Source organism: Silurus meridionalis, chromosome 8, assembly GCF_014805685.1.
Source record: "Silurus meridionalis isolate SWU-2019-XX chromosome 8, ASM1480568v1, whole genome shotgun sequence".
NCBI lineage: Eukaryota > Metazoa > Chordata > Actinopteri > Siluriformes > Siluridae > Silurus > Silurus meridionalis.
Window position 1 is genome coordinate 18479709 of NC_060891.1, and position 14369 is coordinate 18494077.

The 14369-nt window shown below is 37.2% G+C and overlaps 1 protein-coding gene across 1 annotated transcript in view; it reads left to right on the forward strand.

The window, feature by feature from the left end:
• The window catches only part of stxbp6 (syntaxin binding protein 6 (amisyn)), a 48232-nt gene that overhangs the window by 21996 nt on the left and 11867 nt on the right, over positions 1 to 14369 (forward strand). Inside the window, exon 3 of the mRNA XM_046855742.1 lies at positions 14048 to 14178. Coding sequence (XP_046711698.1) covers positions 14048 to 14178 — 131 coding nt within the window. The remainder of the gene's footprint in view (positions 1 to 14047; positions 14179 to 14369) is intronic.

Below are 14369 nucleotides of genomic sequence, written 5' to 3' on the forward strand. Positions count from 1 at the left end.
ACTATTCTTTTGCAGAGTTTCCTAAGCTGCTTTTATTATATTTGTACCATGTAACATCCTGTTTATACTTTATACTGCAGTTAAATAATAAAATTATTACTAATGGATTCTAAACCCAGAAAATCCCTTCAGGCACCTGCTCTGCTTGATTAATTATTTGCACTTGAACTTCAATTTGTTTTCTGTTATTTAATGTACATAAGTTTATCATAGTATTATTTTTGCTGGCTGATCATCCTGGTTAGAAAAAAACATTAAATTAGACACCTATTGATGCCTATTGGGATTGTTTTTTTGTTTGTCTCTAATGTTCAGAGCATTCCATTTTTTCCTTTTTATTCCCTGCTGTTATTCCTTCCAGATATTGTCAAATATTAATGACAAATTATTCTCAAATCAAATAAATTCTCCATTGAGGTGGTGGTTAAAGCAGGCATGTTTTGCAATAAAGCATCTGTTTACCTTGAGGACTACATTTTTGGCTGTGGCAGAGTAGTTGTATTCTGTGGAGGGCGCATTGTGTAATAGTAGTTTAATACATTCAGAATGTTTCTTTGTGAATCCAATAATTGCTTTTTTATACCATTATTACCATCTAATTCAATCGGTACATGGTCAGTGATTTGAAAAGCACTGAATAACTCCCACAGTAATAACAAGCTATTAGATGCATCGATCTGTCAGGGGCTTTTTGGATGGCTATGCTGGCAGTGCTGGAGCTTTCGTAAAGATTGCACAGTGCCTTGCTGTGACTGGTGCCAGTGTGGATTGTGTTAATGAAGGTCACCCAGAGCAACAGCTGGAATTATTCATACTGTTCCCACACAAACCCAGCAGGAAGGCAGGGACTCGGGCTGCTGCCCACCAGGGCCTTGAAAAATGCCATATGCTCCCACACCAGCCCGTAACTCCTTACTTCTAGTTCATTTATGAATGGCCTCTGCATTCAGGTGGTTGTGCGTCCAAAAACTCTTATTTTTCTGGGATGATGCGAGTTAACTGGATCTACAGTAAAGTTGCACAACGTTGGAACTGTCAGTAAAACCTGTATTTGTTGCAGGAGATTTTCAGTTCTCCCAAATGCATTGTCAATTTATTTATTTTCGCAATGTCAAGTGTGGGTTTTTTTTATTTTGCAGAGTATAAATTATCTGATTTGAAGCCGAGTATTTTGGAGACTCCAAAAACTTTTAAAATCTTCCTCTCCATATAATACCTTGTAGTCATTTGTTCAAATGACTACAAATTAAAATTTGTTTATGGTATGGTGTAGTACGTATGTTGCGTTCATTGAACCTCTTATGCATGTTTTGTTTATACAGTAAATGGGCTGTAAGGAGGTTGATCATCCATTTGCATTGATGAGAATTGTGTTTGCTCATTGTAAGAACAAAGCACTCTATAGTCTGCTTAATGGCCTGCGGAGGTGCGGCGCAGGAAACAATGACACGAGGATCGCATGCACGCTTCTGCCCACATGCTCATGATTCCCAAAGCAGCTGTTGAAATGGAGACCTGCATCTCTTTAGTGTCTATGCTAGTGCCAGCAGGGCTCTGGCAGCTGTTGACAGGTTGTAGTTGGGTTAGGACAGTCTTAAAGGTTAGACAGGATTATAACGGGCATCTCTCTCTGTGAGCTGCCCATATTGAGTTTAAGCACAAGACAAGGCACTGCATGGCACTGACAGCTTCTCCTCCAGTGTCCTGCTTGGTGGCCCGACATTTATGGCTTTGGTATTTCTGTTGAAGGGCACTGATGGGAACCTCTTAGACCTTCCCTGACAGCTTGCTCATCACTGCACCAACATGTAATGTACATATTTTGATTGGTCACTAGTCTAAGATTGAAGGGTTCGCTCTGATGACCTTTTAAAATGTGGCTCAATATTTTTATTTTTTAATTATTTACAGCTGAGTTGAAACATATCACATATTAATTAAGATGCTTGTGTTTTAGCTGGGAACTGAGTGCACAGTGGGAATACACCCTGAATGGGACACCAGTCTATAGAAGTGCACCATCCACATGTACACTTACTGTGGGTGCATTTAGCCAGTCAATCTACCAGCATGTTCTTACAAGGTAAGAGGCCATAAATTCACAGGAACACTGTGAGCACATATAAAATGATACACAGGCAGTAACCCAAGCTCTGAATCTTAAATCCAGTACCTAGAATCTGCAGGTCTACAAGCTATTTTATTCTCTTGGTTATGCTTTAGTCAAGCTGAGATTGGCAACTTTTTTTAGTCTGAATTCCAGCTCCCACAGCTCCTTCACTAATATTTTCCAAGGAAGGAAATATTACCCGAGCACATCCTTCGCTTCCTTTTTAATTTAAAGACTCTGCTCATTGTTGTAACACAGAGGAAAATATAATTGCAATAGGCAGCTAGGGAAAAATATCGCTTTTCACTTCTCCGTATTGTGATAGTCCCGTGACCCCACTCAAGGGCGATGTCTGTCTGTCGATGTGTTAGCTCATCTGTTTTTTTTTTTGTTTTTTTTTACTTCAGTCGTGCTGCCAAGCTTTCCAATCACCAGGATGAAACTCCATCTGATGTTTAGTGCTTTATGTTGAACATCTTAGGACAAATTCAGAAAGATTTCCTAAATGATTTTGGCTGACTTTTTCCACTGATATGAATTTGCAAGGAATGAAAAGCCATCACTCACGTGCGAATATTAAGGAACTAGGGAAACATGAAAATCATTTGATAATTACTGACTGGAGAAGTCTATTGATGTGGTTTGGAGGCTTGTTTAGTATTTGTGAGTAAGCTTTGAGTAAGCCTCCTCACTATTCACTGCTTTGGGTTTGTTCCAGTGGGTCTTTTGTTCTAAAGTTTATTACTCCCCAAGCAGCAAGTCTCCAGTAAATAATTACAGCACTTAATTTACAAGCAACTTGGAAAAGTGCTCATGAATAAGCAAGTGAATGTGTAATAAAAAAAAATGCTGTGCAAATAATGTTTGAGTGCATTATCATAAAAGCAAATCTGCAGAAAGTCAGAGCTCATCAGTGCTAATAGTGTACATGGTTTAACCATTAAACATTTAAAATTTCAACCTCTATATATATATATATATATATATATATATATATATATATAATATAATATAATATAATATAATATAATATAATATAAAATATTCTTATTCGTTAGGGGTCGCCACAGCGGATCATCCGCATGTTTGATTTGGCACATGGTTTATTGCTGGATGCCCTTCCTAACGCAACCCTTCCCATTTATCCGGGCTTGGGACCAGCACCAAGAGTGGCTATATCTAATGTAACCTGTCCATATTTGTAATACTGATTATTTCTGAAGAAGTGGACGACTTAAGGCACACACGCTCACCAGATGTCTGTCTTTCAGCGGTAGATGTTATGACGACTGGCTCCTGTACTAACTATTGTTAAACAAATGGTGCTGGTAGATTTTTAGCTTGGACCATTTTTTACCCCAAACTATATTTTTACCACACAAATGTTATTCATATACTTTTGCAGTTCCACTTGCCTGCCAGGTTTGCAGCACATAAATCTACACGGATTGAGTAGCTTTCTTTATTTTGTCCAATGTTGGATTTGTTGCTTTGCTAAATCTCTGTAAATAAGCCCACATTTTACTTTAAAAAGAGCAGATGGTCAGGCAGCTATCAACCACATGAAGCAGGCAGACTTTTCAATTCACTTCAGTTTATGTGATGTTTTCTTCAATCCATGAGGAAATGATTGAACGCTCTGCTTAGGTACAATTTACTGATCTTCATGCTTATGTGTGTGTGCTATTTTTCCCCCCGTGTGTCCACATAATTACTTTCACCTAATTGCACACACACATTTGCCCAAACCTGTTTACAGTGTAAAACAGATTGCACATGGTCTTGCTTTAGAAATTAATGATGTGGAGGCCATAAAAGAAAAGCTGTTTAATGTCAAACGGTTGAAGGCTTGTCTCTCATTCTTGGACCTGCTATTTGAAATCTGTCCAAGCACATCTGGACCTGTGTGCCGAAACGGGTACATACAGATGGAGAGAGCTGGAGTACAGGAAGGTCACAGCCCATTATCCAGGTTTTCTCATTTATTAAATTCCTCATATTTCATCACTCATATTATAATCGTCAAACCGTATTCACTAGAATCTCTTCAGAATTTGCATCAGGTTGTAAAAGTTGGAGCTGTATAAGCTAGTTAGAGGGAGAATAGTCAGCTCTGGTGCTGTGTGGGTTTTGATGTCGATCTCTTGAGTGGAAGAAGAATGCTCAGAATACAGGCGGGGACAGAGTGCAGTGGATACAGCAGGTGCAGATGTTTGCTTTTTGTGTTATGACCTTCACTGAGTTTAAAAAAGTATCAATCCATTAGGTCTAGAAGAGCAAAATCGATCTTTAACTGTACATACACGGGTACGCCACATGCTTGCATTGTTAAATAGACCAGTTTATCTTGTTGGACCTCAGAATTCTTACTTGAACACGTTAAAAATATTGCTTGCATTTCAGGGTGATGCAGTCACCATCTTTCAACTTTCCCTTAAATAACATTTGCATCGTTGTGGCCGAATTCTCATCACATGTTAACTTCTTCTCTGCGGTCGGGTATCAACATGCTTAATGCGATCATCCAAAGTTTCCCCTCAGTAGTTATGTATGGTGGTATAATAGAGGTTTTGCTAAACAGATAAGCGTTTTTGTTTTTGTTGTTTTTGCTCTGTTCTCAAATCTGTACTGCATGGGCCAGTACCCAGAGGGCTTGCTTGACTTCAGTTTGTGCAATTTGACAAGTTGTAATGTAATGGGGGAGACTGCTGATCAGCATTTAATCAACGTGTTAAAACAACTTTGTCTTTTTCCATTAAACCCAAAGCTCTGTGGGCAGCTAGTAATTCTTAATTCCCTACATGATTTCTCTTTTTATTTGTAACACTGCCTCTGCCGCAGTGAATGATTCTTCCCAGAACTCTGGCTTCTTTAATGTTCTGTCTGTGGATAGAGTATTTAATTAGCTTCTTCAGCAAGACTGTAAGTATGTTTTTAAAAGCCAGTTCAGCAGCACCTCAGTGAAACATTTGTGGGGGAAACACTGACCTTGAAGATTATTATGGTAGAGAAAAGTCTAGGTCATTGCGTAGGGGTGAATTTCTTAACTCTTTGTTCTGTTTTTTTTTTTCTATAGCCTTCTGTCTGTAATAGATTTCCTACCCACACCTTTTTTCAACTCTAACTGGATACAGTCGTGTACAATTTACCAGGTTTTGACATGAAGCAATATTTGTGATTCGCTATTAACGTGTTATTTTTTGCTTTAATCTTCAATGCATCTTCAAGTCATTAGCTACTTTTGGTTAGCATTGTTTTGTAGGAGGTAATGAGGCAGAAAGCCTTTAGTGCAGCACAGTAGGAAGGGTGATGGGTGGGCACCTGTGCATTAGCTAAGGCACATAGGAGGCCATTATTCTGCTGCTCTGCCAACAAAGCTGTCAAACTGTCACTGAACTTTGTGCCAAAGTTTCAACAAATAATAACTGGGACTCTAAGGTTTAATACATTATCCAGTATAAAGCCCTTTTCGAGGTAAACACGTGCCGCTTGTTGGAATAATATATGTGATTATGTTGATGTTTCATTAAGCTGTTTGCAGAGATTTTTAATATGCTAAGAGTGATTTAACTAAAAGTTCGTAGAGGGGCTAATTTTAGCATCATACACAAGGTCATTCAGTGGGACCTGAATGGACTCCATCACTGGGCAAAGTTCCCACTGTGGACTCCTGGGTAATCTAGATGCATTGAGGTGCTTGTCCTCATTCAGAATGGTTGTATAAATTTGATCCCAGACAGACATGCTTTCAGTGCTTTCAGTGGTGTTGTGATGCAATAAAAACTCATAACATATAAAGTGATGTCTGTTTTGTCATTTGGAAACGGGCCAGTGCGTTAAAGAGGTGCACACAATTTCTGGAACAGCGTTGCATAAAAGTATGCAACAACAGTGATCTATATCACATACACTATTATCAGAATCCACTTCATCGCTTTGTTTGAAGCTCTCTGCCCATGTGTACACTTTTTTAAATAGAAATAACTAGGCATGAGAAATTTGTGAGGATTAAATCACTAAAGGCCGATTCTCCCCATGGCCAGACATAAACAGGAAATTTTTTTTGTTGTCCCACTTTCTCATGCTACAATTTTATTGACTTGACTACTTGTAATTATTTATCATGGTGTCAAGTGGGGGAAATAGTGTGGTGCTGATCTAAATGGACAACTAGCACTTTTTCTTTCCCTCTTTTATTATTTTTTATTTCTTCCTGCTGTTTTTGAGTAGAAGTCTGGCTCTTAACACAAACTTGAAAAAGTAGCAAAAGTGATTCATCCAAAGTCATGGTTGTCGAGTAGTGCCGGTTTCATGGTGCAGAGTTACAAACTATTCCTACACTTACAGAGGAAGAGACAGGGGCTGTAATTAAAGTTCTATTTTAAATGACTCTTTAAATGGCTTGCCCTTTGAGGAAGCACTAATAACATCTTAGTAGGCACCCAGGTCCTTCTCCACTGTGATGGATTTAAAGGGATGATGGTTCAATGATCTTTATTTATCTTTGGCAGATGAGACTGAAAACTAAATAATAGTTACATATATACAGTACAGACCAAAAGTTTGGACACACCTTCTCATTCTAAGAGTTTTCTTTATTTTCATGACTATGAAAATTGGAGATTCACACTGAAGGCATCAAAACTATGAATGAACACATGTGGAATTATATATGGAATTATATACATAACAAAAAAGTGTGAAACAACTGAAAAATGTCATATTCTAGGTTCTTCAAAGTAGCCACCTTTTGCTTTGATTACTGCTTTGCACACTCTTGGCATTCTCTTGATGAGCTTCAAGAGGTAGTCACCTGAAATGGTCTTCCAACAGTCTTGAAGGAGTTCCCCGTGAGATGCTTGGCACTTGTTGACCCTTTTGCCTTCACTCTGCGGTCCAGCTCACCCCTAAACCATCTCGATTTGGTTCAGGTCGGGTGAATGTGGAGGCCAGATCATCTGGCGCAGCACCCCATCACTCTACTTCTTGGTCAAATAGCCCTGGATGCCTTCAGTGTGACTCTACAATTTTCATAGTCATGAAAATAAAGAAAACTCTTTGAATGAGAAGGTGTGTCCAAACTTTTGGTCTGTACAGTGTGTGTGTGTGTATGTATATATATATATTAGTTACCTGCTCATATCTATAAGTACTGCCTTATCAGAACTGGCAGTCATCACATCATCCGTATATGTTACACACATATAGCTGCTGTATATTGTACAAAGTTCTAAAGTAAACTCTTCTTTATCATACCTGACGCACAATACTGTTATTTACACTACTGTGCACTCTCTCACTTTGTCCATTACTGATCTGTCATATAATCTGTATCCCTATTTAATACTCATACTGTCTATATTGTCCCACATTGTCTGTATTGTCTTGTCTTGTCAGTTTTGTCTTGTATAGTCCAAGCTGAATGTATAGTTTTTATTTATGTCTGTACTTTGAGAGTCACTAACAGCTGAAACCAAATTCCTTGTGTGTCAACACACTTGGCCAATAAACCTGATTCTGATTCTGATATTTGTGTGTGTAACATTTGAATTAATGTTAAATCCACATCTCCCGTATCAATTTCTGAAAAAATTAAAGTAAAAAAAGATTTTATTACAAGGATACCCTGTATCCTCATACATTTATAACTGTATCCCCTTTTGAGAAATGCCTTGGGGAAATGAGTTATTACTTCAGCATCTACATCAATCTCTATCCTCATCACCTGAGATGAAAGGAACTTAATGCCACTATTGGCTTTATCTTCACTGAGACACACACACGCGCACACACACACATCATCAGCCGCTGTCAAGTCGATTTAGACTTTTGGCAGCTCTGTAGATAGTTGGACTATCTGTAGCGCTTTCATGGCAGCACACAAAAGCAGACTTCCAGACGGTTCTTCCACGCAGTTAACACCTCCACAGTCAGTCCATACTGCTGCTGCCCAGCATGAGTGCCAGACGTGGGACACAAAGATTGATTCTCATACTCTACCAACTAAGCAGCAATGTATACAGTGTACACACTATGTATATAATTAAAGTTTGGCAAGTTTGTAGAGATCTGATGTGTTCCCTTATATTTTTTTAGGCAGTGCATATTGGAAAGAGTTTATTGGAGATTGAAAGAGTGATACAATATTTGACTCAAGGAAAAGTACTGTTACTTTAATGAAAATTGATTTAAGTACATTTAAAGTTACTGATCTATGAATGTACTCAAGTAAAAGTAAAAAGTAGCTCATTTAAAATGTATTTACAGTAAAATCTACCGAGTTGTAAAAGGACTAGGAGATATAAAACTAGTTGTTTTCAAATTGAAGGAACACCTTTAAAAATTAAAGTTTCCCAGCAAAAAAATATATATCTTCTTTCTTTCTTTCTTGTTAGTTCAGCGCATTTTTTTCCCGCCCATCCCTCAGTTTCCGGGGTGCAATTTTTTCCCCTTGCATAATTTATTTATTTTTTTTATTTGTCGAATATGGTTTAAAATGTATACTTCAAACAAAACATACTTAGGAAAAAAAAAAAACGACAGTTTCAAGAACTACTCGATTACAGTAACGTGAGAAAATATAATTCGTTACATTCCACCTCCGTATATTTTACACAAACACGTCACAACCTTGCAAAAACACACCATATAATTTGCCTACTTTTTTCTTTGTTCTTTACATTTCTGTGCATTGTCCAGTTTTTCAATTTCTGTTTTATGCTGCAGCTGTCTAATCTTTATCACAGGGCAATAATGGGGCGGAGAAAATATTTGTGCTGTAGTACTGTTTAAGAAGAGCAGATTGTTTTTATCTGTTGCAGGCATGTTATTGTGTCTGTAGATTCCCTGTGGTATTCAGGATTACAGAGTCAGCTTTCATGGCTGTGCTGACGATACATAATTGCAGTATGTATGTATCTATTGCAACAGATTATGCTGATGCTCTAAACTCATTTACTGTTTGTGTAGAGAGCAGAACCGATGTACTGTATGGTAGATTTCTTTAACTTACTCAGATTTAACATACAAATGTTTATAAAAGCTTTGTTCTGCACATCAAAACATATCTAAACAAATTTGATGACCATCTTGACACCAAATCACATTTTCCTCTATCAATACTGATGGATTTACTTATAGAGTTTTAGCCGGCAACGGTGAATGGCACGGTGGATTGTGTTCACCGACAATGTTTTCTGGAAGTATTCCTGAGCCCATGTTGTGATTTCCATTACAGTAGCATTCCTGTATGCAGTACTGTGATGCAGTGCCGTCTAAGGCCCCGAAGATCACGGGCATCCAGTATGGTTTTGACCCTGACGCACAGTGATTGTTCCAGATTCTCTGAATCTTTGGATGATATTATGCACTGTAGATGATGATAATCTCTTTGGAATTTTTCTCTGAGAAACTCCTTTCTGATATTGCTCCACTATTTTTCACCGCAGCATTGGGGAATTGGTGATCTTCTGCCCATCTTGACTTTTGAGAGACACTGCCACTCTGAGAGGCTCTTTTTATACCCAGTTATGTTGCCAATTGACCTAATAAGTTGCAAATTGGTCCTCCAGCTGTTCCTTATATGTACATTTAACTTTTCCGACCTCTTATTGCTACCTGTCCCAACTTTTTTGGAATGTGTAGCTCTCATGAAATCCAAAATGAGAAAATATTTGGCATGACATTTTAAAATGTCTCACTTTATTATTGCATTCCTTTTTTATTCACAATTTGTACAATGTCCCAACTTTTTAGAATCGGGTTTGTAATTTATGAAATTCTAAAGGTCCCAAATAGGACATCTTTGTACTTGTAAGTCTTCATGGAGTCACACTTCTAAAGTTTTACTTCATGAAATATTAACATATGTGACTTGTGTAGAGAATTGCATCCTCCTTGACGGGTGTCTTGATACTCAGCTGATGGTACTGCTATTGTAATTTCTGACCCGTTCCCTTCTGGAGATGATGCTCCCTCAGAAGATCCAACATCTCAGGAACTCCACGTGTATAATCAAGGTTTTGAAATTCCACTCTACTGAGTACCAAGCACTGCCTAAATTAAACATCTTTTATGTGGCTCGACCGGAAAATAGACTTTCTCCTAGAATGATAAACAGCAGCGCATATTTGGAATCAAAAGCAAGGATTGCGCAATGTTCTCCATGAACGGTACTAAGATCGCGTTCCTCATCAGCAAGCAGTTAACTGTCATCTAAACAATAGCTGTAATCAAGTGAGCTGACTTGTCTGTTCTCTCGCAGCTCTATGGATTTCTGTTTGCGTGACAGTGAGAAGGTTTTGAGTGGGTTGTAATTTCTGGCGCTGTTACATTTTTTTTTTTTTTACCTTATTAAAAAAAAAACAGCATTTTAAAGCCAGGTTAATGTGGTTTTTTTTTTTTTTTTGCTTGTGTCATGGTACAGTGTCTTATACAGTTTTATAGAGTGTAAAAGTCAAAAACAAAATTTCAATACTATATGATAACCATGAACATGCACAGTATTCTAGTTTTTTGCATTTACTATGAAGCAAAATTATATGCAGAGTGGCATACAGTTTTAAATGTAATCTGGGAGACATTCTGTCTTGTTTTTTAATATGCATCACATTGTGCCAAAGTGAGAGCAGCTGTAAGAGTTCAGAACTTTACTTGGCAGGTTTTTTCAAACCTCTAGCCCATTTTAACATGTAAACCCCCAGCACTTACAATAAACCATTTTCATTCGTAATGGCTCTCATTTTGCATGCTGACGTGCTAAGAATTTACGGCAAGTATTTTCAACTACCAGTTGAATTATTCATACTGCAGTCTCAACCACTGTGACTATGCAAAGGTTTATTCAGAGTAAGAAGATTGTCCTGGTTATGCTATAATGAGTATTGAGATGGAAATGAAGATGACGAGAAGGAGACAGCTGCATTTCTGATTTGCCTTAGTAATTGTGGGAGATAACCCGAACCCGGCTGTGCTTCACCGATCTGTTGAGTGTTGTATGATGATAGATCTTCGGGTGAATATTGAATCGAATATTCTTCCAAATGAACACAAGTGTCAGATCACACATGGATATTAAAAGATGTTTTACCTCCCGTGTTATCCGACGGTTGCATAAGAGCCTTTTGGATATTGGCAGCAGATCACATTGAAACTGAGCTGGCTACAAAATTCTGTGATTAACAGCAAATCTGTGAAATATGGCAATAACACATTTGTCAGTCAAAGCTGTTAAAGTTTGCAAAAAGGTGAAAACTGAATGTCTGCAATACTTGAATGATGCAGAACATATTTTTCATTCAATTTCTATTTTATAAATGTCATGTTTCTCTCTTTGGTTTTGGATTTGGTTCAGTGGAGTTTCTACATTTTCGGGAAGCTCTTTGCTCACTGCGCTTTTAGCTTTCGGACTTCCAGAAAACTGCTCACATGCCACTTTCAATTTGCAGTAGCCGAAAGAGCCTCAGAGTTGCTGTTGTGTTTCAGTTGTCATAGAGAATGATTCTGTATGTTCTAGTTTCACCTAAAATATGTGATAAAAAAATTATATATACAGTTGATGCACCTGTCTATGAAGTTCAAGGCTTAATGATCTCACCAAACCAATTGTGTGTTCCAATTAATCAGTGCTAAGTAGTTACAGGTATTCAAATCAACAAAATGACAAGGGTGCCCAAATGTATGCACCTGTCTAATTTCGTTTTGATGCATATTGCGCATTTTCTGGTAATCCAATAAACCTCATTTCACTACTGAAATATTACTGTGTCCTTCACTTATTTAATAGATCAAAATGAAATTGCTGATCCAAACACCCAAATATTTATAAATGAAAATCATGGACATTGTCAGGGGTTTTTAACTTTTGCATACAACTGTATATATAATTATTTGTTTATTTGTATACATTTTTTTTTATATACTATCATTGTAGTTGTGCTTAACATTCATCCTTGATCTCCCACTAACTTGCTACTTAGGACATCACAGTATCATCACGGCACAGACAGCAGACTAGTTTACTGTTTGATTCTTTCCTTTTTGTTTCTTAAGATCATTGCTGAATTTAGTTTTTTATTTTTGTGTTATTTTTGTGTTATTACAATATATAATTACATTCTACAACAAATAGTGTACAATATTTTCTGTAGGTTTTTTTTTAGCTTTAAAGCTGTTGTTATAATATAAACTAAATTTTTTTAACATTTAATTAATCCTAATCTAATGAATAAATCATTAATATCCCTACATTTGATGTTCCTCTCACTACGTTTTCTGCTGTTCTCACAAATGCAGCACTTCACTGAGTAATCTGGTGTGTGCTGTTCTAAGCTTTATGTGTGTGATTGATGATCCTCACTGCCTCTTGCTTGATTTCGGGTTCGGTGGGAAATTTGTGTCTTCATTAGCTCTTCTGCCACTTTTATTAGATGGGCAAATTAATGTTCATTTAGTCTATGGGGCTCATGTAAGGCTTGGTGTTTTTATTGAAATGTATTTAAGTTACAGAGCTATTGTTAAAAATGAAACATTATATGCAAACATGCATTTTTGAATTAAAATACACTGTATAGTGACTTCATTTCATGGACGGATTATAGCCCAGAATTTCATATGTTAGACTTTTGAAACTAAAATTACTACCCCTTCATTATGGGGACTGAGGTTGGGTTTGCCTCCATAGATGTCATCATTCCCACAATATTCCAGTAATCATAAACAAAAACATTCCTCCAGATGGCATTTTAAAGGTGAAACTAAGATGAATGAGGGAAGTTGACCCTGCACAAGAGGTTGGGGTGGAAATATGGATCAGAAGATATAAGAAATTTAAAAGAGAAAAGGAGGGAATGATGCAGATTGTTTTACAAACAGTATAGAAGCAGATCCTTGTGTGAACTACTTTCTGTGGGCTGGATTATAGCATGAACTGAAACAGCAGAATGAACTCTGAGCAATGACCCCTGACTGTAGAACGCTGGAATTTTGATTCATTAAATTCCTAAAGGAGAAATTTGGCTGCTGTGTGGGAGGATGGTATATACTTTACCTCGAGCCACATGCCTGCAAGACTTTTTAGAGTGTTCTGTAGGGTGTTGGTGTGTTCACTCTAAGTTATTGTTATTTTAAATGCGTTAAAGCGAAGACTACTATATTGCACCAGTGCACCTATGAGCTTATTTGGAAAATATTGTAATTTGCACTGCCTCACTTTTCCATACCCTGCACTAATTGTACACTAAAAATCTTTACTACTTTATTATTTTTTTGTATATTTTTTTTATTTTATACTTTTATAGCACCAGCATACCTTGACAAATTCCTTGTACATGTGATACTTATCATCTCTAGCAATAAAGGTGATTCTGTGACTATTGGGGAAGTGACTCATAGAAAATCGTTACCAGTACTGATTGGAGTTGAATAAAATGGGCATAAACAACACTGCTATTATGCTGCCACCAACTCCTTTTCCATGTTGCTTTAAAATGTTAAAACACTCTAGAAACTAAAAGGGGCCTGACCCTGAGTCATAAACCGACGTGTATTTTGCCTGATTTGATTTGGGAAATAGTGTGGTATTTTCTGATTGAGCACCATAATGCTAGGAATAAAGGTTTAACAGAGCTCCAATACAGTGTTCTCGGTAATATTTGAGACTATATTGAGGGGTTGCTAATGTAGTGAGGGTTTATAAATACATTATTATGTAATATTAATACTGGTTTCCAAAAAACACAGTATTATATAACAATTTTATCGTGCTTTTTTGTGATCATTGATTTCCAGCGGTTTTAATTAGTAGTCAGGGGCCACAACAATTGAACTACATGAGTTTAATGCAGCAAATTATAAATGGCTTTTAAACTGTTTTGCCTTTATTGAGAGTAAATAATCCTGTCCATAACATCAGTTTCTACCATCTTTCTCTCTTTCCAGTGACCAACAAGAAGCCAACAGAGATCTCAATCACCAAAGTGAAACAGTTTGAGGGCTCTTCCATGTTTGTCAAAAGATCCCAGTGGAGTCTCGACCAGCTGCGGCAGGTGAACGGCATTGACCCGAACAGGGTGAGTCACATGATCATTGAGAGACATCCATGGGTGGCACTGGGCTTTTTCATTCTTGTGCTCAGCTGTTCAGAAACATTATCAGTTCCAGTCTATTCTTTAAATACTGTTATTGTTTACTTTCTTTTATTTTTTATCTTTTTTTATATATATTTTTTATGTCACTTGTTGCTCTGGCCTGTCATGTCACA